The sequence below is a fragment of the Plectrocnemia conspersa genome, unplaced genomic scaffold (assembly GCF_051122295.1).
Source record: "Plectrocnemia conspersa isolate PC_06_02 unplaced genomic scaffold, ASM5112229v1 ptg000003l, whole genome shotgun sequence".
In the NCBI taxonomy this organism is placed as follows: domain Eukaryota; kingdom Metazoa; phylum Arthropoda; class Insecta; order Trichoptera; family Polycentropodidae; genus Plectrocnemia; species Plectrocnemia conspersa.
The window spans coordinates 7,292,512-7,309,700 of record NW_028277167.1 but is presented as its reverse complement, the minus strand read 5'-3'; the positions used below and the strand labels follow the sequence as shown (position 1 = coordinate 7,309,700).

The following is a 17,189-nucleotide window of genomic DNA, read 5'->3' as shown; positions in this document are numbered from 1 at the left end:
AATTGTGTTTATACAGAGCATATTACAATATCAGTTGAGATTGTTAATTATATTATTAAATATTTTCATTGAATAAATAATTTTTGATTGACAATTTGAAAATTGTTATAAACAATGTATTCATTATATTATTGTAATAAATATGTATTTAGGATTCATTCATATTATATTAAATTATAAATAATTTGTACTTTATTAAAGTTATTATTAAAATATATATACAATACATATATGTAATATAATATAATAACATTGGTTTATTTTAGTAAATTATTAATAAATACACATAAACAAGATCTTTCACAACATTTTATCATTTCATTTTTAATAAGAATTTAATATTTTTTAATAAATATATTACTGTTTCGATTATTCTCAGAGAAGAATGCAGAAGCTTAAAAATAAGCAGATTAAACCTTTGAATGAAAAAATATTAAAACTTAATTAACTCATTTTTTAAAGTATAATTGTATTACTTGCCAAAACTACGATTAAACCATTATTATGCTGAATTCTTAAATTATAGAATTCAATTTCGCCACCAAATTAATAATCAGGCCCTATTACTCTTATGCTGTAATTTAAACATTTGTTCAGTGTCTTATTACCAACCCATAAATATCAAAATGTAATCTATTAATATATGAAGACATACATGACGGAGAGACTGGAGATACAGTCGAAGGAGCGAAGGCAGATTTTGCGATTGGCAGCACTGACCCAGACCTTAATTTAGCACTTCTTCGACAGCGACCCAGCGCTAACGCTTCCTCGAGCAGCGTCCTCGGGTGCCACTCCAATACCCCGTTATGAAACTGGTTCTAGTATTTAAGAATATATTTGATAATAGCTAAAGACATTGGACATATTGGTAAATAAGGATCAAATTTTGCTACTAGACCAAAATAAGTACCGTGATTTGGAGATGAAAATTATTGTGATTATTAAGGTCCTCCTTTGATATTCTTAAAATCTGGTCACTCCTCCTTTTGTCTTCCTTTACCCTTATTTTATCCTTTTTTGTCCTCCTCGAGCAAAAATGTCCAAGGTGAACTTTTTTAGTTCTCGCAGCATCTCTAAAAAAAAACAATAATATTATTTTGCTACTTGTTAGTTATCACGACGCAAACTCAAATTTAACAGTTATGAAACGTCCATTTACTGTCAAATATAAACCCAAAAACAAATATTTAATAATAATAGTATAATGTTTTTTTGTAACATAATTTATAGTAGCCACACAACCTTTTCGCTATATTTATATTTACTGCTAATTTGGTGAATTTCTCTAATGAATGCATGAGTAAAAATTAATTAAAACGTAAGAACTGATTAAGGACTAAAACAATGCAGTGATAAACTACTTATATTTATTTACTCTTTAATAAAAAATAATGTTTAAGATCCAGTGTTTTTAATTCCTTTATGACCGACTTTTCGTCGTATTTGGACCAAATATTAGTTATAATCGATTTTGACGTCTGTCAACCTGACGTTACAATGGCATTTATTAAAACCGGTATAATTAATTATATTCTTTTCTTGCTTTTTATTTAACATCACTTCTACATGAAAATAATTTATGTTTCAAATACAATTAGGTAAAAATGAAACCAATTGTATTTTTATCATAAGCATAAATTTCACATGCTTCTAAATTGTTAGTTAGATGCTTTTTATAAGTATTAAACTTTGTCTTTGCAGAAGATGATATAGAAAACAACAAAGAAACATTTGCATCCATTAATACTATTCAATGTAAAGTCGAGGTAATGCAACATAATATGTAACATTTGTTAATGCATGTGATCTTCAATAGTTTTTTTTCAGTCTGAACATGTAAAATGCGAATACGAATGCATAAAAAATTCGCCCATAAACGATGTAGATGACATGTTTGAAATGGGTTAGAAATGCTCAATACAACTTATTATTACCTAAAATATATTTTTTAATTATTGTATGATTTTAGAAATGCACGATGTTAAAGATATACTTAAAGAAAATACTATCGGTGTGAACGTGTTATCTCACCATATTTACAACGTCTCTGAAGTAATATTGAATAGTTTTTGATTTCTATGTCAATATTCACAACTAATGAACACAATTTAAATTTCAGAAACCGGGAAGACAATGTTTTGAAGTTCAGCATATGCACGCTGATATAAAAAAAAATGAATGTGTTGAATGTGGAAAAGCATTTAGTTCTAAAAAATACCTTACAAGACATATAAAAGTTCATAGCGATATTCGTGACTTTAAATGTGAAAAATGTAGAAAAACATTTAGAACAAAATCTCATCTCTCACGACATAAGAAAACGCATAGCGATGTTCGTGACTTTGAGTGTACAAAATGTGGAAAAGCATTTAAAATAAAATCCCATCTCACACGACATATGCATACTCATAGCGATGTTTGTGACTTTGAATGTAAAAAATGTGATAAGACATACATATCTAAAAACAGTCTTTTAATACATATGCAAACTCATAGTGATGTTTGTGACTTTGAATGTGAAAAATGTGGAAAAGCGTTCATATCTAAATACAACCTTTCAATACATATTCAAACTCATAGCGATGTTCGTGACTTTGAATGTGAGAAATGTGGAAAGGCATTCATAACAAAAAACAGACTTTTGATACATATGCAATCCCACAGCAACGTTCGAGAATTTGAATGTGACAAATGTGGAAAAACATTCAAATATAAAACCTCACTTTCAGGACATATTAAAACTCACAGCGAAGTTCCTAACTTTGAATGTAATAAATGTGGTAAAGCATTCAAATGTCAAAACTATCTTTTTCAACATATGCGAACTCATAGTGATATCTGTGACTTCAAATGTGAAAAATGTGGAAAAGCTTTTAAATTTAAAAATAGGCTATCAAGGCATATGAAAACTCATAGTGATGTTCGCGATTTTGAATGTGATAAATGTGGAAAAGGATTCAAATTTAAAACCATCCTTTTAAGACATATGAATACTCATAGCGATATTTGTCAATTTAAATGAGATAAATGTTTAAAAGCATTCTAAAATAATTTTCATCGTATTTCTGGACATTAAAACTCATCTTGATACTTGTATACAGTTATAGCCTTCCAGATTTTCCTGTAAATTTCTTAACTATTAATTTTATTTTGTATCGTAACACAACTTCGTTGGATGTCCATTGTTAAAAAATATTAAATGACATATTAAGAAATCTGGAATTAGAAAGAAAACTGACATTAAAAGAACTTTTAATGTCATTGAGACATAAAAGTATCACATAAATAAAGAGGGCACTTTTGTGCATATACAACACCCAATATAAAACTATTTAATTTATACGTTGTAAAATGTCAGCCATTTATAATAAATCATTGCACGGATTTTATTTTAAGAGATACAATAATATTTACTTTAATAAAATATTTTCTAATACACAACATTTAAAAAAAATATGTCGTTTTGCTTGAAATAAACTCTTAATAGCTTTAATTTCAATCTTTAATCCACTATGGGAGCACACTGAAAAAAGCTTCAATAATTTATATTTTTAAATAGTATTACGATGTATAATTGTTTTAGTATGATAATTTGTACTTTTTAGTTTATGTTATTACATTTAAGTTCAGAATATAACTGATAGATTATAGTAATTCACGAATTCTAAAAAAAGTGATAAACAATAAAGAATCAGCCTAAGGCAGTAAAACTTAACATATGTCTATGGATTGAATTTTAATTTTTCCCGGTTAGACTATGTATAAGACGTTTAATTTTTATCGAATAAAAAATCCGTTTGTTTTCTGTGGACGATAATAATTGTTTAATATATGCTTGAAAATACAGCGAACGCGCATATTATAATCAGTTTCGACATTTGTTTTATGTAATGCATTTAAACATTAGTGTTTAACTTCTCCCCTCGAGAAAAGGTCGCGGTTTTTCTTCTTGGCGTGCGTCTTTTTTGGTTGGAAGATGCGAAACATTTGAAATAAGTTTATTTGTTTAATGACAAATAGGTTTATCCCGCGTTCGTATATTACGGAAGCTAGCTATATAAAATCTGGCGAGAGAATCTCGCTCGGATATCGCCATAACAATATTTTTAGTGACCATGTTCTAAATAAATCGAAAAAATATGATTAAACAATAACATATTTAATAACACTTTTACAGCCAAATTATTTATTTAGTGGTAGTAGTCATACTATTTTTAATAATTCAAATATAATTATAGAAATGTGACATGTGAACACATCGACAATTTAACACAATCCGCAAAAAAAGTTTGAGATGCTACCTATAACGAAAATAAATTATAAAGTGGCATTTAACCATCATAGGGTCCTCTAACCTTTCATAATTTAATACCGTCTTTTTCCGAAAATAAGACATCCTCCAAAAATAAGCCCTAGTGTGATTTTCATGAGTTTTTGGAATATAAGCCCTCCCCCGAAAATAAGCCCTAGTTAAATTAAGGTGAATGCCAACATGTGGCGATTATTGCTAGCGCCACACTATTTACAGGCGGGTATATAACTTAATGCATATGTTTTATTATGACTAAAATTGGCATTCTGGTAACACTGACGTGACGACGGCACATTCTCTTGGTGAACTTTGATACAGAAACAATGGCGGTGATGCTTCGTTCACCGCTCATATTCCAATATATAACATTATATACTTTTCAATAAAATATTATTTTGCTGCAGGTTCATCTTTATTTACCAGGTTAATCTATATTTCCACCCGATCGCTAAAATATGATCAATTGATAAACTCATTCATTTATGTGGCTAAATTATTTAAATGTTTGTGCAGGGTCACAGGCTTGTGCCTCGTAAACCATGTAAATAACTGTAGCGGCTCAATCTGTGTCTAATTGTTACCCGTCACCACTCCGTCGCCAAAATTTGTTCTATACTTTTGCAGTTACAAATTATCAATTTTTCTTAAGAAACATAAAATAAAATAAAAAAACTTACATTAAAAATATTACCAGTTTTTCTGTTGTTCCAATTAGTGTTTGAGCATTGCATCACTCATAGTAAACAATAGGATGAATCATGCTCTGAATTTCTTTAAACTACAAATAGTTTACAAATCGTTTATTTAAGAATTTTCTTTTCAGTGCAAATTCTCCGCAAGTTCCTGTTTATTTCATGTACTCACTTTTCCACCGCTTTACATTTCTTGATTTTTGCTCAAGTAATAATATTTTCAACTCGGAATCCGAATATGCTTTAGAGCTCAAATCAAAGTATTACAACACCTTTTTGGTCACTCCATATTGGTTAGAACACAAAATTTAATGCAGCACGGCTCCTGCCTTTGACAAACTGCTATCCAATATGCGTGGGCAACTGTGCAATACACTTTATTTTTATTGCGCAGCTCTGTCCTGCCCGACTGCTATGCAGCTCAATGTGCGTATTAGCTAATTGCACATAAATAAATAAAACATATAATCAAATGAATAAATATTTTATTAGAATAAATTTCACTTTTGATAACAAAAAGTCACCAGATTATAAAAATATCAAAAGAAATTTTGACAATTTTTGTCTGAGGAAGTTAAATCGCTATGAGAGCTAAAAAAAGTGTCGAAAATTTCATTCAAAAGACATATCCGAATTTTTTGCTAGAGAAATTGCTATAAGAACTTAAAAAAATGTTTTATTGCAAATGTTTGTTCAAGGAGAACAAAAAACAAATAAAGATAATATTTTTGAGCAGGACAATCCTCTTTAAAGAAGAATTCATGAAAAGATCTATTTTTATAATCAGTTCTCTTGAATGCATTTAATTATGAATATTGAAATTTTAATAATAATCAAAAATACAATGTGTATACGAAATGTTCGATATTACCCCTAGTTTAAAAAACTCGCATAATTATTAAAAGGAATATACCTTATACATAGAAATGACTATTTTACAAGTGTTTAATTATTTAAAAACATGTAATCGTATATGGTCGTAGTCGTTATTATTAAGACCACCGTCGGGTCCCGCCGTCGGCGTGCGAGTTTGCCGCTTGTCGCTTCGTACGCTCGTTCGTCGTGCGGCGTCGGCTTCGGCGTCCGTTTTCGCCGTTTCGCCGGCGCGAGCTCGTCGTCGGCAGAATATCTTTCCTATTCGCCGGTAAAACCAGTTTCGACACGAAAAACATTGATGGCCGCGCCTCTAGACCGCGACGCCTTCGCGCGTCGAGCTAAACGGCTCATCCAGGCCTGGAAGGTATGTCTTGCTCGTCTCCGCTACTCTTCCATCTCTACGACCCTCAAAATGCGTTGCGCAATTTGACATTAGTTCCATAACCCCAGGCCCTTATTGCGTTTTATTTCGTCGACTTCGCATGCGCTCGATTGTTCTCATCGATCCTCCATTTTGGATCCACCATCTTTTTTCTTTTCAGCGACAAAACATAATGTAAATATTTTCAAATTGAAAACTTGTCAATCTGACGTTTAAGCACACTACAACTATTTGTATTCAAATATCCTTTCAACTTTTTTTAGGTTAGTTTGTAAACTAGTTCAAGGTCTCAGAAGTAAGTTATAACTATATCTTTGATTTGTAACTTTATCTAACATTGATCATACGATCTCATTAAGTTTGTGATGTCTCTTAATAACAAAATCAAAGCTAAAAACTAGTCAAATAGATAATAATGCATTTGAGTAACAGAGCTGCCGTTTAAGTGGAAATGACAATGTATTAAACAAGAGATAAACAAATAGAAAGTTGCTAAAAGATAACTGCATCACCAAGTCAAAAGCCAATAAAAACCTCTTCCCAATAAACTACAAAATATGTCAATCAATATTTTATTGATGTAGTTACAAATTATAATTATATATTACAGTTTAGAAACTAAACCCTAGAAACACTTTTTAAGTGAGTATTTTTAGTAATAATGCTAACATTTTTAATTCCAGTCTGATGATAATGCTGCCGAAGATGGATTGGCAAAGGCTGACTGTCTGGTATCGTCAGTCGGTGCCGAAGAAGACACCGTTTACAGTAAATCCATCGCTCTTCAGGTATTAACTATTTTTAGCGTATAATTATACACTTAATGTCAGATAATAATATGTTTTCATCCATAGACGTGGCTTCTCGGTTACGAGCTCACCGACACTATAACAGTTTTTACGGAAACGAACATAATTTTCCTGGCCAGCAAGAAAAAAATAGAATTCTTGCGTCAGATAGAACAACATAAAGACGAAGACCTTTTACCTGTGAAATTATTAACCAGAGATAGAGTGCGTGTTTATATTTCATCAATTTACATATATTTCAAATTGTTTTATTTTATATTGTACGTGTGATCTTTTTAGAACGATAAAGACAAAGCGAACTACCAAAAGTTAATCGACGCGATAAAAGGCTCTAAAGAAGGAAAAACTCTCGGTGTCTTCTCCAAAGATAAAGAAAAGGGAGAATTTTTGGAGTCATGGAAGAGTATGATGAAAGCCCAACATTTTGAGAGTGTCGATATAAGTTCGTCCATCGCTTTGGTGATGTGCCCTAAAGAAGATACCGAAGTGATAACCGTTAAGAAGGCTTGTTTGGTTTCGATGGATCTATTTACGAAATATTTAAAAGATCAAATTATGGAGATTATAGATGCGGATAAGGTAGGATTTTTATTATAAATTATGTCTTGAAAATATTTGTTTTAATGGACATTTTATCGATTTCTCAGAAAGTAAAGCATTCGAAATTGGCAGAGGGAGCGGAAGCCGCGTTGACTGACAAAAAGTTCGTCACCGGCGTCGACACTGCTCTGTTGGATTTGTGCTATCCTCCTATTATTCAATCCGGCGGCAATTACAGTCTCAAGTTTACCGTCGTCTCCGATAAGAATCACCTTCATTTCGGCGCGATCGTTTGCTCCCTTGGCGTACGTTACAAGTCGTACTGCTCCAACATAGTTAGAACGTTGTTAGTGAATCCCAGCGAAGAAGTGCAAGCCAACTATAACTTCTTGCTCAATTTAGAGGAGGAGCTGTGTAAAAAGCTAGTAGCGGGCACAAAACTGTCGCAAGTTTACGACGCCGGCCTTCAGCTCGTCAAAAAAGAGAAGCCGGCTCTCATTGACAATTTAACCAAAACCTTCGGGTGCGTTTATATTATGATTTTACTATTTTTTTTATTATTGTTTTAACGTGTTTTTTTTTCTTGAAATTGTGCATTTAGATTCGCTATGGGGATAGAGTTTCGCGAGAGTTCCATCGTTGTCGGACCTAAGACAAATGTGACAATAAAGAAGGGAATGATATTTAATATTAGTGTAGGATTTTCAGATCTGAATAATAAAGAAGCCGGCGATAAGGAGGGAAAGGTATATTGAAATTTTTACATAAAAAATGTGAATTGTTTTAGTGAGAATATTCGTTGTTATAGGTATACGCTTTATTCATCGGTGATACGGTTCTTATTAACGAAGATCAGCCAGCTTCGATTCTCACCGGATCCAAAAAGAAAATAAAGAACATCGGTATTTTCTTGAGAGATGAAAACGAAGACGACGAAGAGGAAGATGAGAAAGAAAAGAAAAAAACTGAGATATTAGGTGTGTATTTTACGAAGCTATGGTAGTGTTATTAAAAAAATGGTCAACAAATTGCTGTCAATTATGCTACAAAAATTTTGCTTTTTTTAAAGTATATGATCTCTTTGTAGTGTTTTTTAAGTAATGGGTTATCGTCTCCTTTTAGTAACATTTTTGCTCGATTAATATCAATTATTGTTAATACAGTAATAGATTAATTTGGTCAAATCGCTTAGTAGAATAAAATATGTAACTAATAACGACAGCTAACATGTTCTTTTGATTTGTTTTATGAAATCTTCATGTGGACTCTGGATAAGACGGTGGTTAGTCAACATGACTGTTTTGCATGATTTTGATTATGGAGCATATTCCGTCGATTGCATTTATATTTTTTTTCTTATCGTTTTGAAGGTAGAGGCAAAAGAACCGCTGTTATCGAATCAAAATTACGGTCCGAACATTCCTCTGAAGAGAAGCGAAAGGAACATCAAAAAGAACTGGCAGTCGCTTTGAACGAAAAGGCTAAGGAGCGTCTTTCTAAGCAATCGGGCGGTAAAGAAAGCGAGAAAGTACGCAAAAATACCGTATCGTACAAAGGTGTGAGTCAAATGCCGCGAGAGACTGAAGTCAAAGAACTTAAGTTGTATGTCGGTGAGTGAGAATTTAATTATTTATTTTTTTTAATAGAAAATAACCCATAAAATTATATTCCAGATCGAAAATACGAAACTGTTATCTTACCCATATTTGGAGTTCCGGTGCCGTTCCACATTTCTACGATCAAAAATATATCTCAGAGCGTGGAGGGCGATTATACGTACCTTAGGATAAATTTCTTTCACCCCGGTGCAACTATGGGTAGAAACGAAGGCGGAAACTATACACAACCGGATGCTACATTTGTTAAAGAAGTGTTAGTGATACATTTAATTAAATATTTTTTATATTATTGTATCGCTTTTAATATATTTATTTTATTATAATTATAGAACGTATCGTAGCAGTAACACCAAAGAACCGGGCGAGCTATCGCCGCCGTCGTCTAATCTCAATACCAGTTTCCGCTTGATTAAAGAAGTACAAAAGAAGTTTAAAACTAGAGAGGCGGAAGAAAGAGAAAAGGAGGATCTCGTCAAACAGGATACTTTGATTTTGTCTCAGAACAAGGGTAATCCGAAGCTGAAGGATCTGTACATTCGACCCAATATCGTCACGAAAAGAATGACAGGTTCTTTAGAGGCGCACGTGAACGGATTCAGATACACTTCGGTCCGCGGCGATAAAGTCGATATTCTGTATAACAATATCAAGAATGCGTTCTTCCAACCGTGCGACGGAGAAATGATAATCCTCTTACACTTCCATTTGAAGCATGCTATAATGTTTGGCAAAAAGAAACATGTTGATGTTCAATTTTACACCGAAGTGGGTGAGATTACCACCGATCTCGGCAAACATCAACATATGCACGACAGAGACGATTTAGCTGCTGAACAAAGTGAAAGAGAGCTGAGACACAAGCTAAAAACTGCTTTCAAAAGTTTCTGCGAGAAGGTCGATTCGATGACTAAACAAGAAATTGAATTTGACACACCATTCAGGTTTGTTTACGCTTTTCGCTGGAATTAATATCAAAATGCTAAAAAAAAATCTTTTTATAGAGAACTCGGATTCCCAGGAGCGCCTTATAGGAGCACAGTCTTGCTTCAACCGACCAGTGGTTCATTAGTAAATTTGACTGAATGGCCCCCTTTCGTCATCACCCTAGAAGACGTCGAACTAGTTCACTTTGAGAGAGTACAATTCCATTTGAAGAATTTTGATATGGTGTTTATTTTTAAAGATTATACTAGGAAGGTAGCGATGGTGAACGCCGTTCCGATGAACATGTTGGATCACGTCAAGGAATGGTTAAAGTGAGTATATATAATAATTTTTGGATGAATGTTTTTAGCGTTATTATAAATTAATATATTCGCAGTTCTTGTGATATTCGATATTCCGAGGGTATTCAGTCATTGAACTGGACCAAAGTAATGAAAACGATCACTGATGACATCGAAGGATTCTTCGAAAACGGCGGCTGGTGTTTCTTAGATCCGGAATCGGACGCTGATGAAAATCCCAACCAGGTAAAGGGTCATGTAAAGTAACCATTTCTCCTGGAATATTTATCAATCGTTTACATTGCTATAACATCCTAATGAGTATGTTTGAATTACAGAACGAGGATTCGGAAGATGAAGATGACGCGTACGAGCCCACGGATGCAGGATCGGACGAAGAGTCGGATGACGATTCGGAATACGATTCAGAAGCATCGGCCAGCGATTCCGGGGACAGCGAAGGGATGGATACGGACGAAGAATCTGGCAAAGATTGGTCAGATCTGGAGCGCGAGGCCGCCGAAGAGGATAAGGAGAGAAATAATTATGATGATTATAAAACTGCTCCGAAGCCGACGTCGCATAGAAGTGGAAATAGTAATAGTAAAAGAAGTGGCGGTGACAGTCGTAGCAGACACGAGTCACATTCGAGTCCCAAAAAACACAAATCGTCACATCATAATTCCAGTTCTTCGCATAAATCTTCCAAACATAGGTATGTTTGTTTCTTAGATTTCAAAATCATTCACATGCTTATATTCTATATAAATATATTTGTTATATTTCAGTCCTTCCAAAAGTAAAGATAAAGATAGACATCATCACAAATCCTCTCACAGTAACGACAAGGATCGCGATAAAGATCGTAAACGTTCCAGAGATACTAGCGGCGATAAGAATCACAGCTCAAAAAAACATAAGTATGTTTTATAACATAATATTTTATTGAATTATTAAATAATGTTTTAATTAATTATTATTTTTTAGGAAATGAAACCTCAATTTGGCTTTAAATGGATTCAATGTGTTGTAGTTGTCTTATGTATAATTAATTGTAATTTATGTTTAATCGGAGATTGTTAAGTTATGTTTAAATATACACATAATATTACATTAATATGTCTTAAATTGTGAAATAAAAATGATTCATTACATGTTTTTTAAACATTGTTTATTTAATCTCTTCCAAAGTTGTGCGTATATTTAGGTGCATCCACCCTTATGATCCTCTCGGCCAGATTGAAGTAACCGACGTAATGAGCCGTGTCGGGAGTTGTGTCTATGTGATAGTGTCCACCTTCGCCGTGATGACTGAACGTATGGAAATGCTGAATGCGTAAATCAAGTCCCTGAAAATATATTGTATTAGATACTAATCAAAGTTATGAATTGTGAATTTAATTTACCGGATCGTGAGATAAGAGTGTGCCGACGTTTATCAGCGGAGCCGACATATCGAAGAAATGCAACCATTCATTTACATCACCGTCCGAGTTCAAAGGAGTTTTAGAAAAATCTGGCATAATATGCTCCTTGGCACGGCCTTCTTTCAGTAAAAATGTACCTCCAAGACCTATAAAAATATTAATTAATATTATGCGATTTCGTTAATTAATCTCACTTGAAATACATACCGACGCTTTTATCGCCATACTTGGACTTCAAACTTTTTCTAATTGCCGTTATGAAATCGTCTTCTCCTGTTCTCTTTTTGCATTCGACACGCAAAACCTTTAATTATTTATATCAAAAGTTAATAGAGCAAAGATAGAAGAAAAAATAATTCGCACAAACCTTTCCCGGTTTTCCTTCGGAAACAAATATATTCGCCAATATGGAAAATTTTGTTTCGTTTTGGGGTAATATTTCCAACTTGCACTTTCCCACTCCTTTATCAGCCAGATGTGGAGAAACGCTTGCAATACGAGTCTGTTGATTGACTTTACCGTTTACTATGGACATATTGAAAATACCCTGGAAAATAAATTATGTGGAATTAACATATTACTGGATATATATGTGTATGATTTTGATTGTTATATAATCTGAGATGTATATTGAATAAAGAATTTCAGATTGTGATGAAAGAAGCTATGACTGACTATGTGGAGTCCATTTCTTTACTTTACGATGATTAGACCAACTAATGCCCTCTGCTTTGAGATAAATACAAATAAATTTGAGACAATAGCATTAAATAATAAAAAGATTTTCTTTAACATCTTTCAATTATTCTAGATATTGTATAGTTGGAAAGAGGGATAGCTTTTAATTTGCACGCAAGTCCTTACATATTTTACTGTCTTAAAATAATCCGCAATCGATGTGGCATAATATGCACAATCTCTTAACATTGACTTATTGTTTTTATCATGTTACTGTGTCGCACAGTTAATTCATTTCATCAAATAAATTACAGGTTATTATTATATAAATAAAGAAGAGAATTGCTCTAACTTCACAATTTGCTCCAAGATATGACCAAGGCCCTGCACCAGCGCCGATGACGTACAATGGATCGATATCGGCCGATTTACAAACTTCTAAGACGTCATAATTTTTCTCTTTATTCACCAACGGTATAAGATAAGGAACTCCACCGATATCAAACAATTGCGGATGTCCATTTAAACCTAATAAAATAAACAATTAGCTATGTTTAATAGATTGAATATGAAATCAGTTTTCAAACCAATACCTGAACATTCAAGTGTGAACGGTTTTTCTTTCAAATTAGGACAATCTACAACTTCCACGTTTACTTCAGAAAAGTTTTTCATAAGTCCTTTAGATAGCACTGAAATTTGATAACATGTGTTATTCATATGTAATAAATAATAAAAAACACGTCTTATATAAGCATATTCACCTTCAGCTACTTCATTCAATTCGGGCATAAATAAGGCACTTCTTTGTATATCTAATGATTTAGTATCTAAAGCCGCCATTGTTGGGTTCTAAATTGTTAATAACAAAAATACGCGTTTATTCAATCGAGTGCTCGAACGGTAACTGAGAAAGCAATAACTTGTTATTTGATTTTATTAAGTGTCAGGGGCTACCAAATAAATCAATCGCATTAATTATTTAATTGATATAGTTATGTAATATTAATTATTTAATTGATTTGATGTATTTTTATAATATTAATTATATAATTGATATAATAACAAATAAACTTAAGTGTTTATAATTTAAAATCATTTTTAATTTATTGAATATAAAAATAAATATATTTTTTTAATATCGACTGATCGGTCACCCTGTAGCGTCGGCCTACTTGAGACAACTGTCACTTAAAATGCTGTCAAAGTTTTGCTCAAAAATTCGACAAAAATAAATTTATTTTCTAAAAAATAACATTAAAAATATATTAATATATTACTATACCGTTGTTATGTTTGATTTAAACCATAAAATAATCTTTCTGTTATCAATTATTACTTGAAAACTTCTGACGTTTATCAGTATTGCGTAATCGTCTTGAGAGACTAGTAAATACTCACACAGTGCGTATAGAAGTTGTCTTACAAAATAAATATATATTAAATTTCGCAGCGTATTGCAAATACATATTTTTTATATATTCAATTTATCATTTTTTATATATTCAATAGCTCAAAGGCATTGTATTATTTGTACGCAGCATTATCGAACATTCATTTATTATATGGTTGTCAAGGAACACAATCAATTTTCATATTATATAGAAAGTACACTTGAAGGAATATTATCTTATTTTGTCTATAAGTGCTATTTACGATGTAACAAATTTGACCTAAAAAAATACAATAATCCGATCTAGTAGCAATTTTTTGTTATTATTGATTTGATTGTTCATAACAATGTATAATAATAGTTTTACCACAAAGATTAGATTACTGATTTTATATGTAAATATGTATACTTCTTTCAAATCTATAATGTCTTGTCATCAGGTAGATATATAATATAATATATTTTAGCAGTAGATACTTAGTGTTGGGTCTCAAACATTCTTAACTAGTTTTGGTGCATTTACAAACATCACATTTTCCTTTCTCCATTTCTAAATCAATAGTTTATTATTCATATTTAATTTACTTTTACTTCTCATAAGAGGGTTTAGATTAGTTCTAATAGCTTTAATTATTTTAATTAGTTAAAGTTTAGTATCGAATGTGAGGCCTAGTTATTTTACCAATCTAGAAGTATGTAATATATTTTAATTTTAGCTCGTATTATGTCTTTGTTGAAACATATATAAATATTTGTTTAACTCATAGCAAGCTTAAGTGAAGTCTGGGTCAAAAATATTTAGATGTGTTCCTCAATGTCACGGTGATAATTCTACCAAAAGATCTTATATATGCTTAGTCTTGAACAGTTGTAGAAGAATATCATACCCTTGGCGTATACTTAAAAACCATGCTTCTTGTGCAGGTTTTCAGTCATTTGTTGTGCAACTAACATAATCGGTCGAGTTTGGGCTCATATAAATAAAATAATGATAAGTATGTAAATGTATATATCACTACGTATGGAAAAGTCGAAATCATATAATTTTGCTAGCATAAATCATATAAATAATCACATTGCCAATAATTTTATCAGTTCTTTCACGCCCCCCTGTTGACTAGTTTTGCTTTTGTTGTTTCACGAGCAATTAACATAACAAAGGCTGATGGTGCATTGTTTTTAAAAGAGTGATATTTTTGTACGTCTATTGGGTTGACGGCATTGTATACCGCGATTTGATTTATCCTTGAGAATAATGTAGGAAACAACTTAAAATTTATTATATTTATAATTTATATATGTACTTTATTTTTAGATATCAAATACTTTTTCAGGTATGATTTATTCAGTCAGTAAAATGCCGGAACAGCTGTTTGATATATAGTTTTATAGAACAAATACAAATTATACTAATACGCAGATGACATTAAGATATCAGAGTCTGCGTTAAACCAAAAGGGTAACTGGATCGATGTTTTGTAGCAGTGTATATTATTAATAAGTCCTTGTGGTGCTCCTTGAAATGTGCATCTCTCTGGTCTCTGATGTGCAAGTCATTTATGTTTTTTGTTAGTAGCTTTGGTCAATTGTTAAACTCTAGTGAAGCAAAAGTTAGAGACGTAATTTGGGGAAGGGTAGATGAAGGCATTTGCCTACCCTTTTGAATTTTCCCAGAAAATTGCATGTCATTTAATACAATACTATGAATCTTAAACGACCACTGACTAGGCAAATTTTGCCCCCCCCCCCATTTAGAAAAAAATCTGAATTGATGCCTCTGGCAAAATTATATCTCTTGGTGTATCTTTATAAGGAAAATCATTGTAGTCACTTCCAGGAATAGGTGGGGCCATTTGACCTACCCTTTTTAATTTGGACAGAAAAATGCATGGCATTTAATTAAATACTATGAATTATAATGAAATAGATATATTAAAAAAACCGTAAATGACGTCCCTGATTCTAAAACAGAAATTTTCGGGTTATACCTCAAAGAAAATCTAAAAAAAAACAGTTTAGAATCTAAACCGGAAATATATTTTATAATATGTCATTTCAGTGAAATCATATCGGAATACATTTTCACCGGTAGATATATATTTTTACCAGTGAAAATATAATTTATCTGGCAGGTGCTAGTAAAATTATATGATTTCGATTTCTCCATACGTAGTAATATATACATTTACATACTTATCATTATTTATTTACATGATATGTAAATATAAATGTTACAGTGAAGTTATACTTTCACTAGTGAAGTCCAAATACATTTTCACCAGTAGATATATATTTATTTCTACTAGAGAAAATTTAGTTTAACTGACATTATGTGAAATTATGTGCTGCTCTAAAATGTCTATGAAATTTAATTTGACAGTTGTGAAACGTCCATTTGCTGTTCTAACGCAAGTCTATTTACATGATTATCGGCGAGACGTTTCCTCGAAGCGGCGGGGAAGCTGACGCAGGTGGTGATGCCCGTGGATGATCCTCAGGGTTCTTGTGGCTGTCTGTAGCGAGTGTCAGAAGGTAGTCCTTCTTGTGGCGATGGTCATTCGGGAGTTCCAGGTCGTCTCTTCGCATCTGTCGGTGGGGGCGCGTCTGCTGGTCTATTCGGGTGGCTGCTTGCAGCTCTGACTGCCTGTCTCCTGACTGGGTGACTGTCTCACTTTCCGACTTATATACTTAATATACTTTCCGACTTATATACGAGTCCGGTCTTATATACTTTAGGGCTATAAGGCTTGCTGGCCAATCGCATATCTGCAGCGATCTTTCAGCCAATCGCTGCAGTCCCTTCGTAGAACGGCGAAATACGTCTACGCCTTTAGAAAGCGACGAGAGCTTAGGGTTTGAGACAATGACCCTTTCAAACGTGGTCATCTGTGTGTGGTCAATACAAAAGCAATAAAATCAAATTATTGCTTTTGACGTGGATTTTTGACTTCTGAGAAGGGATAATTGTTTTTGCGCTCTCCTATTGGTCAAAATTCAGTTTAGATATGCTTCATTCGATTCTCACTTATTATAAGTCGTAATATTGTTGTAAAAAGTCTTAATATAACCGAGCCTTTCCATTACAATGGCACGATTCCTAAACAGGGAATTCGGCCAGAAAAATGCATGTCATTTAATGAAATACTACGAATCTTAATGAAATGTAAATATTAAAAAACAACCATTGACTGGAAACATTTTGACCCCCCCCCCCCCCCATGGAAAAGACTGT

The 17,189-nt window shown here is 32.6% G+C and overlaps 2 protein-coding genes and 2 long non-coding RNA genes across 11 annotated transcripts in view; 2 read left to right on the top strand and 2 right to left on the bottom strand.

Moving 5' to 3' along the window:
• Positions 1-5,414, bottom strand: part of LOC148236480 (uncharacterized) — a 38,039-nt gene extending 32,625 nt beyond the window's left edge. For 3 of the 5 annotated variants that reach the window (XR_015809031.1, XR_015809028.1, XR_015809034.1), the window contains exons 1-2: positions 5,180-5,405; positions 4,993-5,093 (exon numbers count right to left, since the gene is read on the bottom strand). This is a non-coding gene — a long non-coding RNA (uncharacterized LOC148236480). Of the gene's footprint in view, positions 1-655; positions 791-4,992; positions 5,094-5,179 lie in introns of those variants that run through there. The other 2 variants (XR_015809032.1, XR_015809029.1) reach the window with 2 other exon arrangements.
• On the top strand, positions 1,443-3,718 carry LOC148236481 (uncharacterized). 2 transcript variants are annotated; one of them, XR_015809035.1, is made up of 5 exons: positions 1,443-1,519; positions 1,705-1,769; positions 1,831-1,906; positions 1,973-2,055; positions 2,123-3,718. It is a non-coding gene; the product is annotated as an uncharacterized LOC148236481 (long non-coding RNA). The 2 variants fall into 2 exon arrangements; XR_015809036.1 differs by having other exon boundaries at positions 1,461-1,519; positions 1,820-1,906.
• Positions 5,415-6,023: 609 nt separating the features above from the next.
• Positions 6,024-11,624, top strand: dre4 (SPT16 homolog, facilitates chromatin remodeling subunit dre4). 2 transcript variants are annotated; one of them, XM_088182485.1, is made up of 15 exons: positions 6,024-6,247; positions 6,949-7,053; positions 7,120-7,278; positions 7,354-7,653; positions 7,722-8,137; positions 8,216-8,360; positions 8,423-8,591; positions 8,985-9,224; positions 9,288-9,486; positions 9,563-10,174; positions 10,235-10,489; positions 10,555-10,705; positions 10,798-11,174; positions 11,248-11,379; positions 11,447-11,624. In XM_088182485.1, the coding sequence occupies exons 1-15, from the start codon at positions 6,182-6,184 to the stop codon at positions 11,451-11,453; spliced, it is 3,333 nt and encodes a 1,110-aa protein (XP_088038611.1). In that variant the 5' UTR covers positions 6,024-6,181; the 3' UTR covers positions 11,454-11,624. The 2 variants fall into 2 exon arrangements, with proteins under 2 accessions (XP_088038611.1, XP_088038610.1); XM_088182484.1 differs by having other exon boundaries at positions 10,555-10,717.
• Positions 11,614-13,968, bottom strand: LOC148236478 (beta-keto L-gulonate decarboxylase-like). Of its 2 annotated transcripts, XM_088182488.1 has the most exons (8): positions 13,850-13,968; positions 13,329-13,416; positions 13,158-13,256; positions 12,917-13,092; positions 12,254-12,433; positions 12,094-12,190; positions 11,866-12,032; positions 11,614-11,808 (listed from the first exon to the last, which is right to left on the bottom strand). In XM_088182488.1, the coding sequence occupies exons 2-8, from the start codon at positions 13,405-13,407 to the stop codon at positions 11,635-11,637; spliced, it is 972 nt and encodes a 323-aa protein (XP_088038614.1). In that variant the 5' UTR covers positions 13,408-13,416; positions 13,850-13,968; the 3' UTR covers positions 11,614-11,634. The 2 variants fall into 2 exon arrangements, with proteins under 2 accessions (XP_088038614.1, XP_088038613.1); XM_088182487.1 differs by lacking the exon at positions 13,850-13,968 and having other exon boundaries at positions 13,329-13,507.
• Between the last annotated feature and the right edge of the window lie 3,221 nt (positions 13,969-17,189).

What these genes read in the sequence shown, in the direction of transcription:
- dre4 (XM_088182484.1), top strand. Translation starts at nt 6,182, where the DNA reads ATGGCCGCGCCTCTAGACCGCGACGCCTTCGCGCGTCGAGCTAAACGG. An exon ending in GTAAATCCATCGCTCTTCAG is followed by an intron (nt 7,054 to 7,119) that starts GTATTAACTATT and finishes TTTCATCCATAG; the next exon opens with ACGTGGCTTCTCGGTTACGA. An exon ending in GCTACATTTGTTAAAGAAGT is followed by an intron (nt 9,487 to 9,562) that starts GTTAGTGATACA and finishes TTATAATTATAG; the next exon opens with AACGTATCGTAGCAGTAACA.
- LOC148236478 (XM_088182488.1), bottom strand. Translation starts at nt 13,407, where the DNA reads ATGGCGGCTTTAGATACTAAATCATTAGATATACAAAGAAGTGCCTTA. An exon ending in ATTGAATGAAGTAGCTGAAG is followed by an intron (nt 13,257 to 13,328) that starts GTGAATATGCTT and finishes ATCAAATTTCAG; the next exon opens with TGCTATCTAAAGGACTTATG. An exon ending in GTTCACACTTGAATGTTCAG is followed by an intron (nt 13,093 to 13,157) that starts GTATTGGTTTGA and finishes TTATTTTATTAG; the next exon opens with GTTTAAATGGACATCCGCAA.